General features: G+C 37.6%; 1 protein-coding gene across 5 annotated transcripts in view; it reads right to left on the bottom strand.

Moving 5' to 3' along the window:
• LOC126297381 (latrophilin Cirl) overlaps positions 1-17,092 on the bottom strand; it is a 715,307-nt gene that overhangs the window by 30,913 nt on the left and 667,302 nt on the right. For 3 of the 5 annotated variants that reach the window (XM_049988106.1, XM_049988108.1, XM_049988105.1), the window contains 3 exons: positions 16,560-16,774; positions 10,281-10,384; positions 8,677-8,721 (listed from right to left, as the gene is read on the bottom strand). In XM_049988106.1, coding sequence (XP_049844063.1) covers positions 8,677-8,721; positions 10,281-10,384; positions 16,560-16,774 — 364 coding nt within the window. The remainder of the gene's footprint in view (positions 1-8,676; positions 8,722-10,280; positions 10,385-16,559; positions 16,775-17,092) is intronic. The other 2 variants (XM_049988109.1, XM_049988107.1) reach the window with 1 other exon arrangement.

The following is a 17,092-nucleotide window of genomic DNA, read 5'->3' as shown; positions in this document are numbered from 1 at the left end:
GTGACAAACAGACCCGAACTATTTGAATCAGTTAATGCAGAACAGGGAATCAGCGATCATAAAGCGGTTACTGCATCGATGATTTCAGCCGTAAATAGAAATATTAAAAAAGGTAGGAAGATTTTTCTGTTTAGCAAAAGTGACAAAAAGCAGATTTCAGAGTACTTGGTGGCTCAACACAAAAGTTTTGTCTCAAGTACAGGCAGTGTTGAGGATCAGTGGACAAAGTTCAAAACCATGGTACAATATGCGTTAGATGAGTATGTGCCAAGCAGGATCGTAAGAGATGGGAAAGAGCCACCGTGGTACAACAACCGAGTTAGAAAACTGCTGCGGAAGCAAAGGGAACTTCACAGCAAACATAAACATAGCCAAAGCCTTGCAGACAAACAAAAATTATGCGAAGCGAAATGCAGTGCGAGGAGGGCTATGCGAGAGGCTTTCAATGAATTCGAAAGTAAAGTTCTATGTACTGACTTGGCAGAAAATCCTAAGAAATTTTGGTCCTATGTCAAAGCGGTAGGTGGATCAAAACAAAATGTCCAGACACTCTGTGACCAAAATGGTACTGAAACAGAGGATGACAGACTAAAGGCCGAATTACTAAATGTCTTCTTCCAAAGCTGTTTCACAGAGGAAGACTGCACTGTAGTTCCTTCTCTAGATTGTCGCACAGTTGACAAAATGGTAGATATCGAAATAGACGACAGAGGGATAGAGAAACAATTAAAATCGCTCAAAAGAGGAAAGGCCGCAGGTCCTGATGGAATACCAGTTCGATTTTACACAGAGTACGCGAAGGAACTTGCCCCCCTTCTTGCAGCGGTGTACCGTAGGTCTCTAGAAGAGCGAAGCGTTCCAAAGGATTGGAAAAGGGCACAGGTCATCCCCGTTTTCAAGAAGGGACGTCAAACAGATGTGCAGAACTATAGACCTATATCTCTAACGTCGATCAGTTGTAGAATTTTGGAACACATATTATGTTCGAGTATAATGTCTTTTCTGGAGACTAGAAATCTACTCTGTAGGAATCAGCATGGGTTTCGAAAAAGACGGTCGTGTGAAACCCAGCTCTCGCTATTCGTCCACGAGACTCAGAGAGCCTTAGACACGGGTTCACAGGTAGATGCCGTGTTTCTTGACTTCCGCAAGGCGTTTGACACAGTTCCCCACAGTCGTTTAATGAACAAAGTAAGAGCATACGGACTATCAGATCAATTGTGTGATTGGATTGAGGAGTTCCTAGATAACAGAACGCAGCATGTCATTCTCAATGGAGAGAAGTCTTCCGAAGTAAGAGTGATTTCAGGTGTGCCGCAGGGGAGTGTCATAGGACCGTTGCTATTCACAATATACATAAATGACCTGGTGGATGACATCGGAAGTTCACTGAGGCTTTTTGCAGATGATGCTGTGGTGTATCGAGGGGTTGCAACAATGGAAAATTGTACTGAAATGCAGGAGGATCTGCAGCGAATTGACGCATGGTGCACAGAATGGCAATTGAATCTCAATGTAGACAAGTGTAATGTGATGCGAATACATAGAAAGATAGGTCCCTTATCATTTAGCTACAAAATAGCAGGTCAGCAACTGGAAGCAGTTAATTCCATAAATTATCTGGGAGTACTCATTAGGAGTGATTTAAAATGGAATGATCATATAAAGTTGATCGTCGGTAAAGCAGATGCCAGACTGAGATTCATTGGAAGAATCTTAAGGAAATGCAATCCGACAACAAAGGAAGTAGGTTACAGTACGCTTGTTCGCCCAATGCTTGAATACTGATCAGCAGTGTGGGATCCGCACCAGGTAGGGTTGATAGAGGAGATGGAGAGGATCCAGTGGAGGGCGGCGCGCTTCGTTACGGGATCGTTTGGTAATTGCGAAAGCGTTACGGAGATGATAGATAAACTCCAGTGGAAGACTCTGCAGGAGAGACGCTCAGTAGCTCGGTACGGGCTTTTGTTAAAGTTTCGAGAACATACCTTCACCGAAGAGTCAAGCAGTATATTGCTCCCTCCTACGTATATCTTGCGAAGAGACCATGAGGATAAAATCAGAGAGATTAGAGCCCACACAGAAGCATACCGACAATCCTTCTTTCCACGTACAATACGAGACTGGAATAGAAGGGAGAACCGATAGAGGTACTCAGGGTACCCTCCGCCACACACCGTCAGGTGGCTTGCGGAGTATGGATGTAGATGTAGATTGTTGTTGTGGTCTTCAATCTGAAGGCAAGTTTGATGCAGCTCTCTATGCTCATCTGTCCCCTGCAAGCCTCTTCATCTCTGCATATCTACCAAAACCTACATTCATTATTATCTGCTTACAGTAATCGAGCCTTGGTCTCCCCTCTGCACTTTTTACCCCTACACTTACTTCCATTACAAAACTGACAGTTCCCTAATGCTTCAGGATGTATCCTATCAACTGATACCTTCTTTCAATCACATTGTGCCATAAATTTCTGTTTTCCCCAATCTGATTCATTAGTTATTTAATGTACCCTTCTGGCATTCAGCAGTTGCCTGCAGCACTGCATTTCAAAAGCTTATATTCTGTTCTTGTCTGAACTGGTTATCATCCACGCCGCACTCCAGATGAGCCTACACTTCAGACAAATACTCCCAGACTTGCTAACACTTCAATCTATATTTGGTGTTAACAAATTTCACTTATTCAGAAACACTTCTCTTGCCATTGCCAGTCTACATTTTATAGCCTCCCTGCTTCACCCATTATCAGTTATTTTACTGCCCAAAAGGCAAAACTCATCTACTACTTAAAGTGTCTTATTTCCCAATCTAATTCCCTCAGAATTAATTGATTTAAAGTGACTATATTACATCAACCTTGTTTTGCTTTTGCTGATGTTCATCTTATATCCTCCTTTCAAGACTCCCTCTTCCATTCAACTCCTCTTCCAATCCCTTTGTGGTCTGTGACAGAATTACAGTGTCCTTGGCAAACCTCAGAAGTTTTTGTACCTTCTTCCAAACTTTTCTTTGGTTTCGTTTATGCATGCTCAATGTACAGACTCAATAACACTGGGGATAGGGTACAACCCTTTCTCATTTGCTTCTCAATCACTGCTTCTCTTTCATGGTCCTTGATTCTTATGAAGCCTAACTGCTGTCTGGTTTCTGTACAAGTTGTGCATAATCTATCGTCCCTGTATTTTATCTTTGCTACGACCAGTATTTCAAAGAGTGTATTTCAGCTGAATTGTCAAAAGCTTCCTCCAAATTTAAAAAAGCTATAAAGGTAGGTTTACCTTTCCTTAATCTGTCTTCTAAGATAAGTCACAGTGTCAGTTTTGCCTCGCACATTTCTACATTTCTCCAGATCCCAAACTGATCTTCCCTTAGTTTTTCCATTCTTCTGTAAATAATTCATGTCGATATTTTGCAACCATGACTTATTGAACTTTTAGGAATTGGAAGTATTACGTTCTACCTTAGGTATGAGGGTGTTTTCCTTTTCTCATACAGCTTGTAAACCAGATTAAGTAATTTGTCATGACTGGCTCTCGTATGGATCTCAATCAGTCTGAGGGAATGTCATCTATGCCATGGGTCTTGTTTCCACATACATCTTTTAGTGCTCTGTGAAGCTAACATCTCCCGATTATGTCTCCCATTATATCTTTACATACTTCCTCTTCTCTTTAGATTACATAGTCGTGAAGTTTGTGTATATATCAACAATCTATATTCTATTCCTTCCATCTTTCAGCTTTTCTTTCTTTGCTTACTACTGGCTTGCTAAGAGCTCTTTACATTAATACTGCTGCTTCTCTTCTCTCCAAATTTCTCTATAGATGGCATCTATCTTCCCTCCATTTATGCATGCTTCAACAGCCTCACATTTCTGATCAAGCCATTCCTGCTTTACTAGTTTGCACTGCCTGTCAGTCTTGTTTTTTAAGCATTTGCATTCACTTTCATCAAATTCACTTTCATCAACTTCACTTTTATACTGTCTCCTTTTTTCAATTAAATTCAATATCTACTGTGTCATTTATGATTCCTAATAGCCCATGTTTTTTATGTATTTGATCATCTACTGCCTTCACTGTATCATCTCTCAAAGCTACCCATTTGTCTTCTATTGTATTTCTTCCCTGTTTCAGTCAATCATTGTCTGATGCTCATACTGAAACTCAGAAAGACCTCTGGTTCTTTGAGTTTATCCAGACCCCATTTCCTTTTTTCCTACCTTTTTTCATTTGATTCAGTTTTAATTTGTTGTTCACATATGCCTCTAGAAAAGTCTTGCTTTTTAACAACCAATTTCAAAATGTTTTTGTTACCATTACATAATCAATCTGAAATCTTTGTGAACCCAAGGTTTCTTCCATGTACACAACCTTATTTCACAATTCTTAAACCATGTGTCAGCAATGATAAAAAATTTCTGAGTGCAAAATTCTACTAAGTGGCTTCCTCTTTCATTCCTTTCCCACAATTCACGTTCTCCTTCAATATTCTTTCCATCTCCATCATCTGGAGCAAAGCTAGATGGCAAATAAACTTGTGCTACTGTGCTGGGTGTTGAATCATGCCTCTCTCAGCTATGATAACATGTTCACTGCACTGTTTGTAGTAGCTTACCCAGATGCCTATTTTCTTACATGTATTTAGGATTAATTCTGCATACCCCTACTTGATCTCATGTCAATAGCCATGTAGTGACGTGACCAGGAGTACAATTCTTCCTCCCATCGTACCTCCCACTATATCTAACTTTGACCTACTCATGTCCCTTTTCAAATTCTAAGGATAGACCAAAAAGTCGTAGTTTTATCATTCTGTTGACTTCCAGACCAATCTGAAGAAATAAATGGCAGCTTAAGTCAAAATTTCACGTCACTAACATACATGGTCTCGAGTCATGTCATAATAGATGGCAGATTTTCAGACACCCCATGTACAGCATTTTGGAACTGCAGCAAATTCTCTGCTGCAAAGTGAAATATTCATTCTTGAAAAGACCCCTAGCCTGTGGCAGAGCAATTTCTTAGCAATATCTTTTTATTTACATGTGCTACTCAAACAATGCATGGAAAAGACCTACTGTGAAGTTTGGAAAGTGGGAGAGAGTTACTGGCAGAACTGAAGGTAAGAGGGAAGGTTATGAATTGGGCACAGATTGCTTAGTCAGTAAAAACATTGCCCCAGGCAACCAAGATTCCAGGTTTGCCATTTGTTTCAGCACTGTTTTAATTTGTCAAGATGTTTCAAAATGAGTTAGGTTTGATATTGTAAGTAAAAGATAGTATACACAAAGAACTTATGGAAGAGAAGACCAAAGGCTAACAAATTTGCAGATATTGTAGTCTCATGAATGAACAATCAAATACAAGTACATAACAGCATGAAGAAAGTCTATTTACAAATAGGTTTTTCAAAGACCACAACCAGTCAACATTCTTTATTAGCTTAGTTAAACTGTTTGATATTGCAACATGTTACTGGGAAAAATGGCAATACAAAAACATTTAACATGAAAATACTTAAGAGTTTAACATGGTTTTCTGTGTTGGTATTTGTTGTGATCTATCTGCGGAGAAAGAACTATGAGTCATTTGAGAGAGCATTTACTTCACATGTCTGTTGCTAACACAGAAAACATAAACAATCAGTTACTCTATTCATTAGAAATGGGAATTTTCAAGTGCAGAACACTTAAAGAGTGAGAGATTCTTTACATTTGTATGTGTAAGTCACAGACCAGCAAATAATGTAAGAGCTCTCTCAAAAGTGTTATACTCCTCTTTCTCTGCAGGCAGGTCAGAACACAATCCAAGAAAGAGAACTGCTACATTAAGATCTAAGTCTATTTTGTGTTAAATGTCTTCATATTGTCAATTTTAGCCTGACAATAATTCATGCCTCGAAACATTTTGCAACATTAAATAGTTTAAGTGAGTTAACAAGAAAATGTGATGGGAAACAGTCTCTAAAAAATCTATTTATAAATATTAAATAGCCACTGTTGAATAACAGCCAGTATAAAAAAAAAATCTATTATTTCACTTCATCCATCATTGCTAGGAGGGATTAGAGAATGACAGCTAATGTATATAATAAGCAAACCAACAGCTTTATTTTCATCTCTGGTTTATTCCAGAGGCAACCAGTTGTGGCATTCTATTACACCATCATCAGTTGCTCTATGGTAACATAGGGCTGAGCTTATACTGCTGGACAAAATATCGTGCAAAAGCAAACCAGTATCTGTATCAGCATATGTAACACAATTATACACTCAGACACAATTTGAGTGCAACTGACCTGCCCGGACCATGTCAGCTGTGAGTGTACTGCCATGTTACCTACACTTGTGTGAATACTGGTTCGCTTTTTCACGATATTTTGTCTGGCAATATAAGCTTAAGCACTACGTTAATGATGATGGCATAATGGAATGCCACAACCGGTTGCCTCTGGAATAAATCAGAAATAAAAATACAGCTGTTGGTTTATTTATTGCTGGTTATATTTTAAATATAGACTGATACATATTTTGGGCCTCAGCTCATTATAAGGTAATTTCAGCTTAATATAGTAGTTCATTACATGAATTTGAGTTGCCTGAAAATGAGCTGCAGCTCAGAACATTTAGCAAACTGTGATTAAAATGCACATAGCCTAAATGAAATTAAAAGTGCATTATTTGTGACTTATCAGAACTGTACTAGATGTAATTTTGTATGAAGCAACTTTTTAAATATGTACACTTAAATATTAACAAAATTTTTGATACCAATTCAGTATAACATTTTGCAGAAAGTTTCTTCGAGTGGCCATTTTCTGCAGCAAGTATATACAGGGATTGGACAAAAACATGCAAATGCTGGAAGAAATGCATACTTGAGCATAAATGCAGAAGCTAGCCAAGCCTGCAGGTTGCGCAGTTGCATCTGGCCACAGAAGGCAACTGTGAAGTGTCCTCAATACAGTGCAAGTGTCAGTCACGGGTCCGAACAGACTCTGTGTACTTGTGAGTGTATTATGTCAGAGCAAAATGAATTCGAATGTGGGCCAGTTCCTGGTGCTTGTATGGTGGGTGCTTCCAAAACCAATGGGAAGAGGACTGTGACAAAATAAGATGATGGTAGCTGCAAAGGTGACTGTACAACCCAATGTTGCACACGGGAACCCTCTCAGCACTAAAATGAAAAGAAGGGGGCTCCATGAGCAGCGAATTGCAGGGTGAGCTAGAATTCCAAAACCACTCGTCAGTGACACAAACACTCATAACAGGAGACATCGTGCCTCAGCCAAAGGACCTGGACTATGGAGCAATGGAAGAATGTGATTTGGTCAGATGAGTCTTGTTTCACACTGTTTCCAACTTCTGCACGAGTTTATGTACCAAGAGTGAAACACTGCAGGGGTTTGATATGTTTTGGGTATTCATATCTAGGTCTTCCATGGGTCACATAGTTATTCTGAAAGGTCATATTACTGCCAAGGATTATGTCACCATTTTGGCCGATCAGATCCCTCCCATGGTAGAGTGTTCGTTCCCTCGTGGTGACGCTGTTTTCCAAGACGACAAAGCCCCTGAAGACACAGCTCACAGTTCACATCATCCAGGACTGGTTTTGTAAGCAGAAAGAAGAATTGTCACGTCTCTCCTGGCCACCTCAGTCACCAGATCTCATTATTATTGAGACTTTGTGATCTGCTTTGGAGAGAAGGCTGCAGGATCGTTATCCATCTCCATCATCATTTCTTGAACCTGCCATTATTTTTCAGGAAGATTGATGTAAGATTCCCTTGAAAACCATACAGGACTTTTATTTATCTATTCCAAGATGACTGGAAGCTGGTCTGAATGGTGAGGCTTTCCTATTCCGTATTAGGCATAGTAATGTTTGGTGTTATTGGCATTTCCATATTTCTGTCCACACCCTGTAAATACCTGCTTTTGCACGAATATAACTCTTTTCCATTAGTTTATATAGCTTGTGAAAAAATATGAGTGATACAACAGAGCATTGTACTAATCTTCTTTCCCCCTTATTCTAGTATTCAGAACAAGCTGAATTTTGTATTAGAAATATTTTTCTTTTTAACAGACTTTATATTTATACATTCTGTGTTCATTTCTGAATATCTGGTCTAAATACTACTAACTTGAATCACAAAAAGAGGTGCAAGGACAACAATTCCATGTGCTAAGGGATCTGGGTCACAATATCAGCATGCAATTGTGCACATACTAATGCTATCTGCCAATATAAAATTTTATCTACAACAACTGTCACACTTTATATACCTATACAATGCTCTATGCTTTCTCTGTATGGTGAGCAGTTACTTATACCCATACTAGTTTTCATCTCTAAGCTAGGATTTTCAGTTATATTATCAATACGAATTAACAATTGGTGAAGGAATTACATTTATTCACTATGTATTTTCCGAGTGTTTAAAATTTACAATTTAACCCATCATTCTTGAAAACCTGAAAGAGAAGTAATCATTACTAGATATAATACAGAGCTCATCACATACATATACAATAATTAACAAATAATTTTTAAAAAAAATCCGAGAACGTTTCAAATAGGTAACTACAGCAATAAGAAAGGTTAGAACTTGAGTACTGCAGAAAACTACATACTACAAGGAGAAGACATTTAATAAGTGTTCTTACAGGTGTGATTGCAATTTGTTCTGGAGAGCATTCTCCTCCTTCCCACTATGCCATGCAACAGAAGAGAGACAAGAATGTTACCAGATCTCCATCACCAGCTTCAATGCAACAATTCAAACAATCAGCAGATTAAAATAAACCACAGCACACATCAAAGTTGCAGTAAAAAAATAATATAATAAGGAAAACAATCACCATATCACAACCTTTACATTAACTTGATTGATAGTTAGTGAACAGCACAATGGCATGATTGTCCACAGTCCAAAAGGAGCAATAGTTTGATATAGACCAAAAAAGTAAAACAAAATAATGTTTTCACTGGAAGTAAGGCTTTCTGTGTAAACTACATTTCTCCATGCTCAGACTGTCTCAATAGATTTCTGGATTTAACCATTTTCTCATTACAAGGAGATTTGAAACCACCACATGTGGAGCTGTACTAAGTATCATGTCCGACAATGACACAAGTACAATACGGCATTCACTTATAAGCAGGTATCTGTATTCTAACGTCAATCAAGCTAATTAAGGTATACAACAAACATTGTAATAACAAATAATTATCATTTTTGATTCAGTGCAATCCAACAAGCAATATTTCTCTGTCAGTGTTAGGTGCAGAGAAACAGTGTTATTAGTTTCAATATTGGAATGTGCTTAGAAGTATATCAAAGTTCAAGAGGAAGAAAGAAAAAGATGGATTCAGTATCTACCATCTTAAATAAAAATATTTCTTCAACTACACAATTACTCAAAACTAAATTTTTGCTATTAGATTTCAGATTCTAAATCACAATTCTTAGTGAAATCAAAATTTTGTTGCTGCTGTCATCATACATTGATTGTTGTGCAGAAGGTACAGTGGGTAGGGCCAGCACTATGCAAAGTTAACAGACACTAAGGATTGCAAGTCACAACGGTAATAATGAAAATTCTAATAACAATACAATCATACGTGCAGCTGAATTGTATATAACAATAGTTGTTGCTGATAAATTACTCAACAGTCTGTCACAGAACACAATTTAACCTTTAAAATGAAGTTATATGGGGACATTTTCTAACAGTAAATAGTTGCAGAAGAACATTGTTCCCTATTTTACAACTAAAGGCAATTATTATTCTCCCTGACCTAAACAGTTAGATTGATCTCCGTACATTTCAATACAGATGTATTTGGTGCAGATGGTTTGCAAGTCTCTTGCTTCAAATAAAAATAAACAGAGCACCAAAAAGCATTCATTCAGTTAACAGCCTGCATGATTAACTGTAGTGACCCCACTAATGTCATCCAATATTGTTGCTGAATATCATATCCCACATTTATAGGCATTGGTAGAAAGAAATAATAAATTAACCGAAGGCCTAAAAAGAAAACAATGCAAAAACTTTACTCCAACTGACAGACTGACTTGGTAGTAAACAGAAATACTGTACTTCACTGCTCGTATTAAGGTACTTTTTCCAAATGAGATTGAGGTTACATTAAAATCAATTACAGGGGAAACAGCATCTACTTTTCATGCTTTCAAAAAAGCAGTGCAAAATTACAGCTTCTACAAAACAAAGAAGTAACTAAAACACCATGCAGTCCTGCTTACTTGGCACTGGCAAGCCTCGAGTGTTCTTTGCTCTTCATCGATGCTGACGCACTTGCATGACGACACATCATGTATATTGCCATACTCAAGAAGACTAGATTTGCCTGAAAAGAAGAGATTAATTAGGTAACTTTTAAGTTACTAATTAATGAATACTTTGAATTAAAACTGATGGTATTAACAATTTTGGGCTATGTGTGCAAACCTGACCATCCCACTGAAACAAACAGAACAAAAGAAGCAGTCAAGTTACTCAAATTTATTCACCCTTGTTATCTAAAATGTGCTTCACACATTCCCAGAAATATGGTTATCAGTGATAAACAAAACACATGTTACAATGATCTTTTCTTTATAGAATGTTTTACGAGACTTGTTGCATTATTTTTCATTTCCAAGTTAGTTTACTTTTTTGCTAACTTGTAACCCCAACATTGAGATTCATTGCTATATGTGCATATTTTACTGTTTTTGGCATAGTTTATAATACAAAATTGTTATTGATAAATTGCCTGTTTGCTTCTGTCTCAGTTTCTTGAGCCAACATTTATTTGATAATATTTATGATGTTTTGTCAGCATGAGTGGCTGAAGTTGTCAAAGCTTCACTCTCAATTGTTGGTGTTGGAGTGGAGTCAACCTCACAGCTACAAATTATATACACCTTGTGTGTCAATGCTCAAGGACTTTTCTGTGATCATTTCCTCTGTGATTATCTCCTTGCTAGCTGCAACAGTAGTTTGCTGTAGCACAGGAATCCAGGATCCACTCACACTCAGGATTTCTTCTTTCTTGTTGAAGCTACAGCCAAGCTTATGTATTTCTATAGCTTCTCTGAACAAGTTGGTGTGCTAGCTCTTCTCTACTTCATTGTCAGTGTAAGACTATTTATAAACCAACAAAGATGATCAAACAGTGTCTCAGATCGGCAAAGAAGAAAAGGGAACCACTTGCAATGTTAGGAATATACCATGTACATGCAGAAAAGTCTATCCTGGAATGATTGGAAAATCAATCAACATGAGGATCATCGAGCATAAGCAGCATTACACGGTAGGGCGCGTGAAGAAATTCGCCATAGCAGAACATGCGCTGTGTAAGACTGACCACATAGTAAAATCTGCCAACATGGAAGTTCTTGCTGTGGAGAAGAGCTACCGTACCAGCTTGTTTCAGAGGAGCTACAGAAATATACCAACACAACAATAGCTTCAACGAGAAAGAAGAAAGCCTCAAGGTAACCTACAGGTAGCAAGGGGAAAACCACAGCAGAAATGAACATGGAAAATCCCTTGGGCATTGGCGTGCCAAGTACATACAATCTGTGACCACGAGCACGACTCCAGTCCACCACAAGCAGTGAAGGGTGAAGCCCTGACAATGCCAGCCATTTGTGCTGGTAAAATTTCTGTAAAATCATCAAAGACCTATTGGTAGAAGAACCCAAGACAGAAGCCAATAGGCAGTTTGTCCAATTCTATAAAGTTTAATTTTAATTTATGCTCATTAGTATTTACATCAATACCATAGTACAGTACACTAAAATGCTGAGCGGCACATGGAGTATTAAGAAGTGGTGTGAACAGAGTTTTCGGTTTGCAGACATATCCACAATAGACTAAACTTCTTTTTCATTATATTAAATTAGAAAAGTATGTAGATGCCCGATATCCTCATAAGTTCACACACAATCGTGCAGCATTCAAGTACAAGTCATATGTTTTTTAAATAAGTTTTCTTTCTGTGATAATTGCAATTTCCTAGTATTCTACCACTAACCATAAGTCTGTCATTTGCTGTGGCTGTTCTGCTTCATAACTACACACCTTATACCTGCCAGGTATTTTCAAGGCTTCTCTGAGTCCAATTGTACCTCAAACTCTAGTTCAACATTTGAGGGGTCTGCCAACGTAGTACAGCCATTCTTAGAACATCCTCTACACAAACATCTCAATTTCAACCACTGGCACAACTTTTAAGACGACTCATCTGACTGCAGACTTACTTCAGTTAGCCAAACCTTAGCAAATCTTTTAAATTCAATTGAAGAACACATATTCCCTGATTTCTTATACTAGTATTGAGAAATTAAAGGTTACACTTATTGAAAGCCTGAAAGAAGTATGAGAGGAAAACTGGTCCCTGTTTGCCAGAGTTCTCACTTACCTGACCTACACGTCTGAACATACAGGGTGTCCATAAAGTCCCTTTACATCTTCAAAATTATATTACAATGGCAGCTGTTAAAATATTTTAAGAAAATTTCTTTTATTGTAATCATTGTTTACTAAAGTTTTTATATATACTAAAATTTTGTGTTTCAGGTACTCTGTTGATGGAAGGAACTGATCCTCTATAAAATGGCAACTCCTCATGAGAAGGCACAAGGTTTGTCCTGGTTTACTGAGACAAAATCGGATGTTCAGACTCAACGAAACTTCAGAATGAAGTAGGGAAGAGATCCATCATCATGACACAAAAAATTTATGGAGACAGAGACAGTGCTGGGTAAAAGGAGAAACAGGAGACCTAGAACACCCGAGGAAAACATCGATCACATTTTAAACGTCTTCACTCGTTCACCTACGAGGTCCATCCGCACTGGTGCCAGACAGTTGCAACTACCACGTTCAACTGTGCATAAGGTCCTCCACAAGAACTTATGGTTGTACACTTACAAAGTGCAACTGTTACAGACACTTGAGCCAAATGACAAGCCAAAATAGACAGAGTTTGCATTCAACATGCCGGAACGCCTTTTGGCGGATGAAGCATGCCTCAAGCGAGTTTGTTTCAGTGACGAGGCAACTTTTCATGTTTCTGGGACTTTAAACAGACACAATGTGAGAATCTGGGGATCTGAACACCCCCAGGGAGCTTCACTGGGATAGTCCAAAAGTGAATTTGTGGTGTGGAATCATGTGCAACCGAATAATTGGTCCATTTTTCTTCAACAAGTCAACAGTTATTGCAGATGTTTACCTATACTTTCTGACTGAATATGTAGCACCACAACTGATTGACTTACAACCACCTATCATTTTCCAGCAAGATGGTGCACCACCCCATTGGGGACTGCATGTTCATTGGTTCTTCAATGAAACATTTCCAGGCAGATGGATTGGGAGGGATGGGCCAATTCCTCAGCCACCGTGTTCACCAGATATCACTCCCTTGGACTTTTTTATGGGGGTATGTAAAAGATATTGTGTATCAAACACAGATACATGATATTGCTGACTTGAAGCAAAGGATTCGTAATGCCATTTGCCACCACTGATGACGCCATGCGAACATGGCAAGAAATCGAGTACCATCTTGATGTGCTTCATGCAACTAAAGGCACCCATATAGAGTCTAGTAAACACTGTCAAAAAAATAAAATAAAATAAAATAAAATAAAATAAAATAAAAATAAAAAAATAAAAAAACTTTTATAAACTCTGATTACAATAAAAGAAATGTTAAAATATTTCAACAACTGCTATTTAATAAAATTTTGAAGTTGTAAAGGAACTTTACAGGCACCCTGTATATCCTTTTTTGGCTTCTTCCTTTCCATGCAGATATCAATTTTGTTCCAAAAGCTACTACTAGTGTTTCTGTTTTATTTGTTATTCACCTTGAAATGAAGCATGTTTAATCCATTCATTTAACATGCTACAGACATCTCTTCTTGTTATCACAAATATAGAATCATGATTGTACCACAAGTGTACACTAAGTTATCAACTTTCACATGGAGTTCATATTATTATTACTACAGATAAACTGTGTCCAACCTGTAACAATGTGGTGTAATTGTTTTCACTTAATTAACCCAGAAACTATTAGGATTTGAAGGTATCATAATACCATTACCGTGCAAAAATGCATGTGTCAAATTTGAAAACTACAAGGTGTATAACTTTGCTTGCACCATTTGTCAATAGCTGATGACAACGGTATGTAGTGGTTGAAAGAAACAGATTGCACACATCAGGCAGTTAGCTTGGACCTCTGTCAACATAACCTCATTCAAACATTAGTCGATCTGTGTCTGCATCATAAAGTTGTTCTTGATTGAAAATGTCAGTTCACGAGCCTAATTCTCGTCACTTGCGGGAGGTGTTATTGTTTTGTTTCAATATGAAACAAACAGTGGCTGAGTCTCATCGAATGCTCTCAAGTAAGGATGCTATTAGTGAAATAATGGGTTGTGCGTGCTTTCAACACTTCAAGAATGGTGATTTTAACGTCGTAGACCGGCACAGTAGCGGAAGAGAGAATGTTTCCGAAGATGCAGTATTGGAGACATTGCTGAGAAGACTCACGACAAACTCAACAAGAATTGGCACAATTAGTGGAAGTGAAACAGCAAGCCATTTCAAAATGTCTCAAGGCTATGGGCACAATTCAGAAACAAGGAACTTGTGTCCTGAGTGAGCTGAAACCAAGAGATGTTGAATGGTGTTTGTATGTCTGTGAACAATTGCTTCAGAAGCAAAAACAGAAGGGATCTCTGAATTGCATTGTGACTGGGGACAAAAAATGGGCTCATTACGATAACCCTAAATGTGAAAAACCATGGAGATATCCCAGACATGCTTCCACGTCGATGGCCAAACTGAATATTCACGGCTCCAGGATCATGTTCTGCATTTGGTGGGACCAGCTCAGCGTCATGTACTATGAGGTGTTAAAACCAAGTGAAACAATCACAGGTGCTCATTATCGAATGCAGTTAATGTGTTTGAGTAGAGCATTAAAAGACAAATGGCCACAATACAGCGAGAGGCACAATAAAGTGATTTTGCAGCACGACAAAGCTCGACTCCAGATTGCAAAAGAGGTCAAAATGTACTTGGAAACATTAAAATGGAAAGTCCTACCCCATCCACCATATTCTCCAGACATTGCTCACTCTGAATATCACCTGTTTAGATCAATGGTGCATGGCCTGGCTGACCAACACTTCCAATCTCATGAAGAAGTCACAAATTGAATTGATTTATGGATCACTTCAAAAGATAAACAATTTTTTCTATGCGGGATTCGTACAGTGCCCGAAAGATGAGAGAAAGTAGTGGCCAGTGATGAAAAATACTTTGAATGATATATGTGTAACCAATTTGTTTCATTAAAGTCTCAAATGTTGAGGAAAAAACGGTGGAAGCAAAGTTGTACACCTGGTAATTTCAAGACACTGACCATTTTTATAACTTAGAATATTTAAATATTCTGTTCTGATAATATTGAAACCCAGAATTTTACAAACACAGTAATGTTATTAGATTTTCCATCTTTTGATTTTTAAAGGAAACATTCAAAATAAACTTTTTTTTAAATAAATTATAAATGGCAGCTCTCTAAGAAGACAGTGGACTTTTACTGAAAATGAAGGTACAGTGTCATTAAAATATCAAAAAGTAGTGTATTATGTTTCAGTACAACACAAGGATGGAAAAAATAGGCTGCATGAAGTAAATGGTCGTAAAAATCTGACCTGATGCCTTTACAATTTGTCTCTTTTCTACCAGAATTACAATAGTATTCTCCCACAAATCACTAAAAAAACCATGAAGTGAGGCAATCCCACCAAACCATGAGATTATAAATTGTCAGACATGAGCCGAATGCAATGGAGTTGAATTGTGAATTCAAGAAACCATGGAATGCGTTAATGTTAATGGCGAAAACCCATATGAAATGTACTGTACAGGGATACTATCAGAACTGTGGAGTACTATGTTGATATAATGGAAATAGGGAGCATGTGGTATTAAGTACTGAACCCTCAACTGTGTGAATGTAAGATACAGAACAGTGAATGACTGTCATGGTGTATGTATTTTGAGACTGTGTTAGTCACTAGAAATAAAATGCCCATAAATAACAAATGCCTTGTATCTGAGTTTACTAATTAAAATACTCACAACTTCATTTTTAATTTACTTCCATTGTTGTGAACTATAGATTCACAAGTTTGCAGCCAACCAATGGGTAGAGAAGTTTGACACAGTAAGAAACACACACTAGAAATGGAAAAAATTCAATCTGTATCTTCTTTCATTTCTGTACAGCAAGTTGCACAGCTTGCAGTTTAAATAGTAGCAATCCTATGTGAATTAATTTAACTGAAAATCCAGCTTGCTAATGTAAGTTTCATTATCAGTAGGTATTTTTACCATTATTGAAACAAAACAATGGAAAAAGTTTTGATAACATGGCCGTATGCCCCGAAAGAAGCTTACCCTCAGCACTCAGCAAAATATATAGACACACGAGTTTTATTACTTACAAGTATCACAGCTATAACAGGTCCAACAAAGCTGAATATGAAGAAATTATCTGCACGAAGCCAGCAGTATTTTTCAGTTCCATAACTCAGGTGGTCAACACTGCAAGACACAGCTACAATTATCAGAGGTGCTCCATAGGCGAATGTGTAATACCACCGAATGCGTGATTTTTCAGCTTCAAATACTTCAATCAGCATCACATAAAGCTGAAACCCTGAAATGATGTATATTAAATATGTTACAACAATTGTGGAGATTTCATATTCAATCAAAAATATACAAAGTAAATTTATGAAAACATTCAACTAGAGAAATGAAGTGTACTACACATGATTATCAAAGTACATCCAGGTTAAAAAGCACTTTTCCCCATCTTTAGTGGAACTGCACTCTAAAGTTCTTTTAAACAACCTCTTGTTCACTTTGTTGGGTAAGAGTAATGTCAATATCAATAATGTCACATTTCATCTCTACTACGTTTTTCTCAAGTAACAATAGTGTCAACATGTACACACAGTATCGTCTCCGAGAA

This window comes from Schistocerca gregaria, chromosome X (genome assembly GCF_023897955.1).
Source record: "Schistocerca gregaria isolate iqSchGreg1 chromosome X, iqSchGreg1.2, whole genome shotgun sequence".
Classification (NCBI taxonomy): Eukaryota; Metazoa; Arthropoda; class Insecta; order Orthoptera; family Acrididae; genus Schistocerca; species Schistocerca gregaria.
The sequence above is the reverse complement of the archived record's forward strand: the minus strand, read 5'-3'. Positions and strand labels throughout refer to the sequence as shown.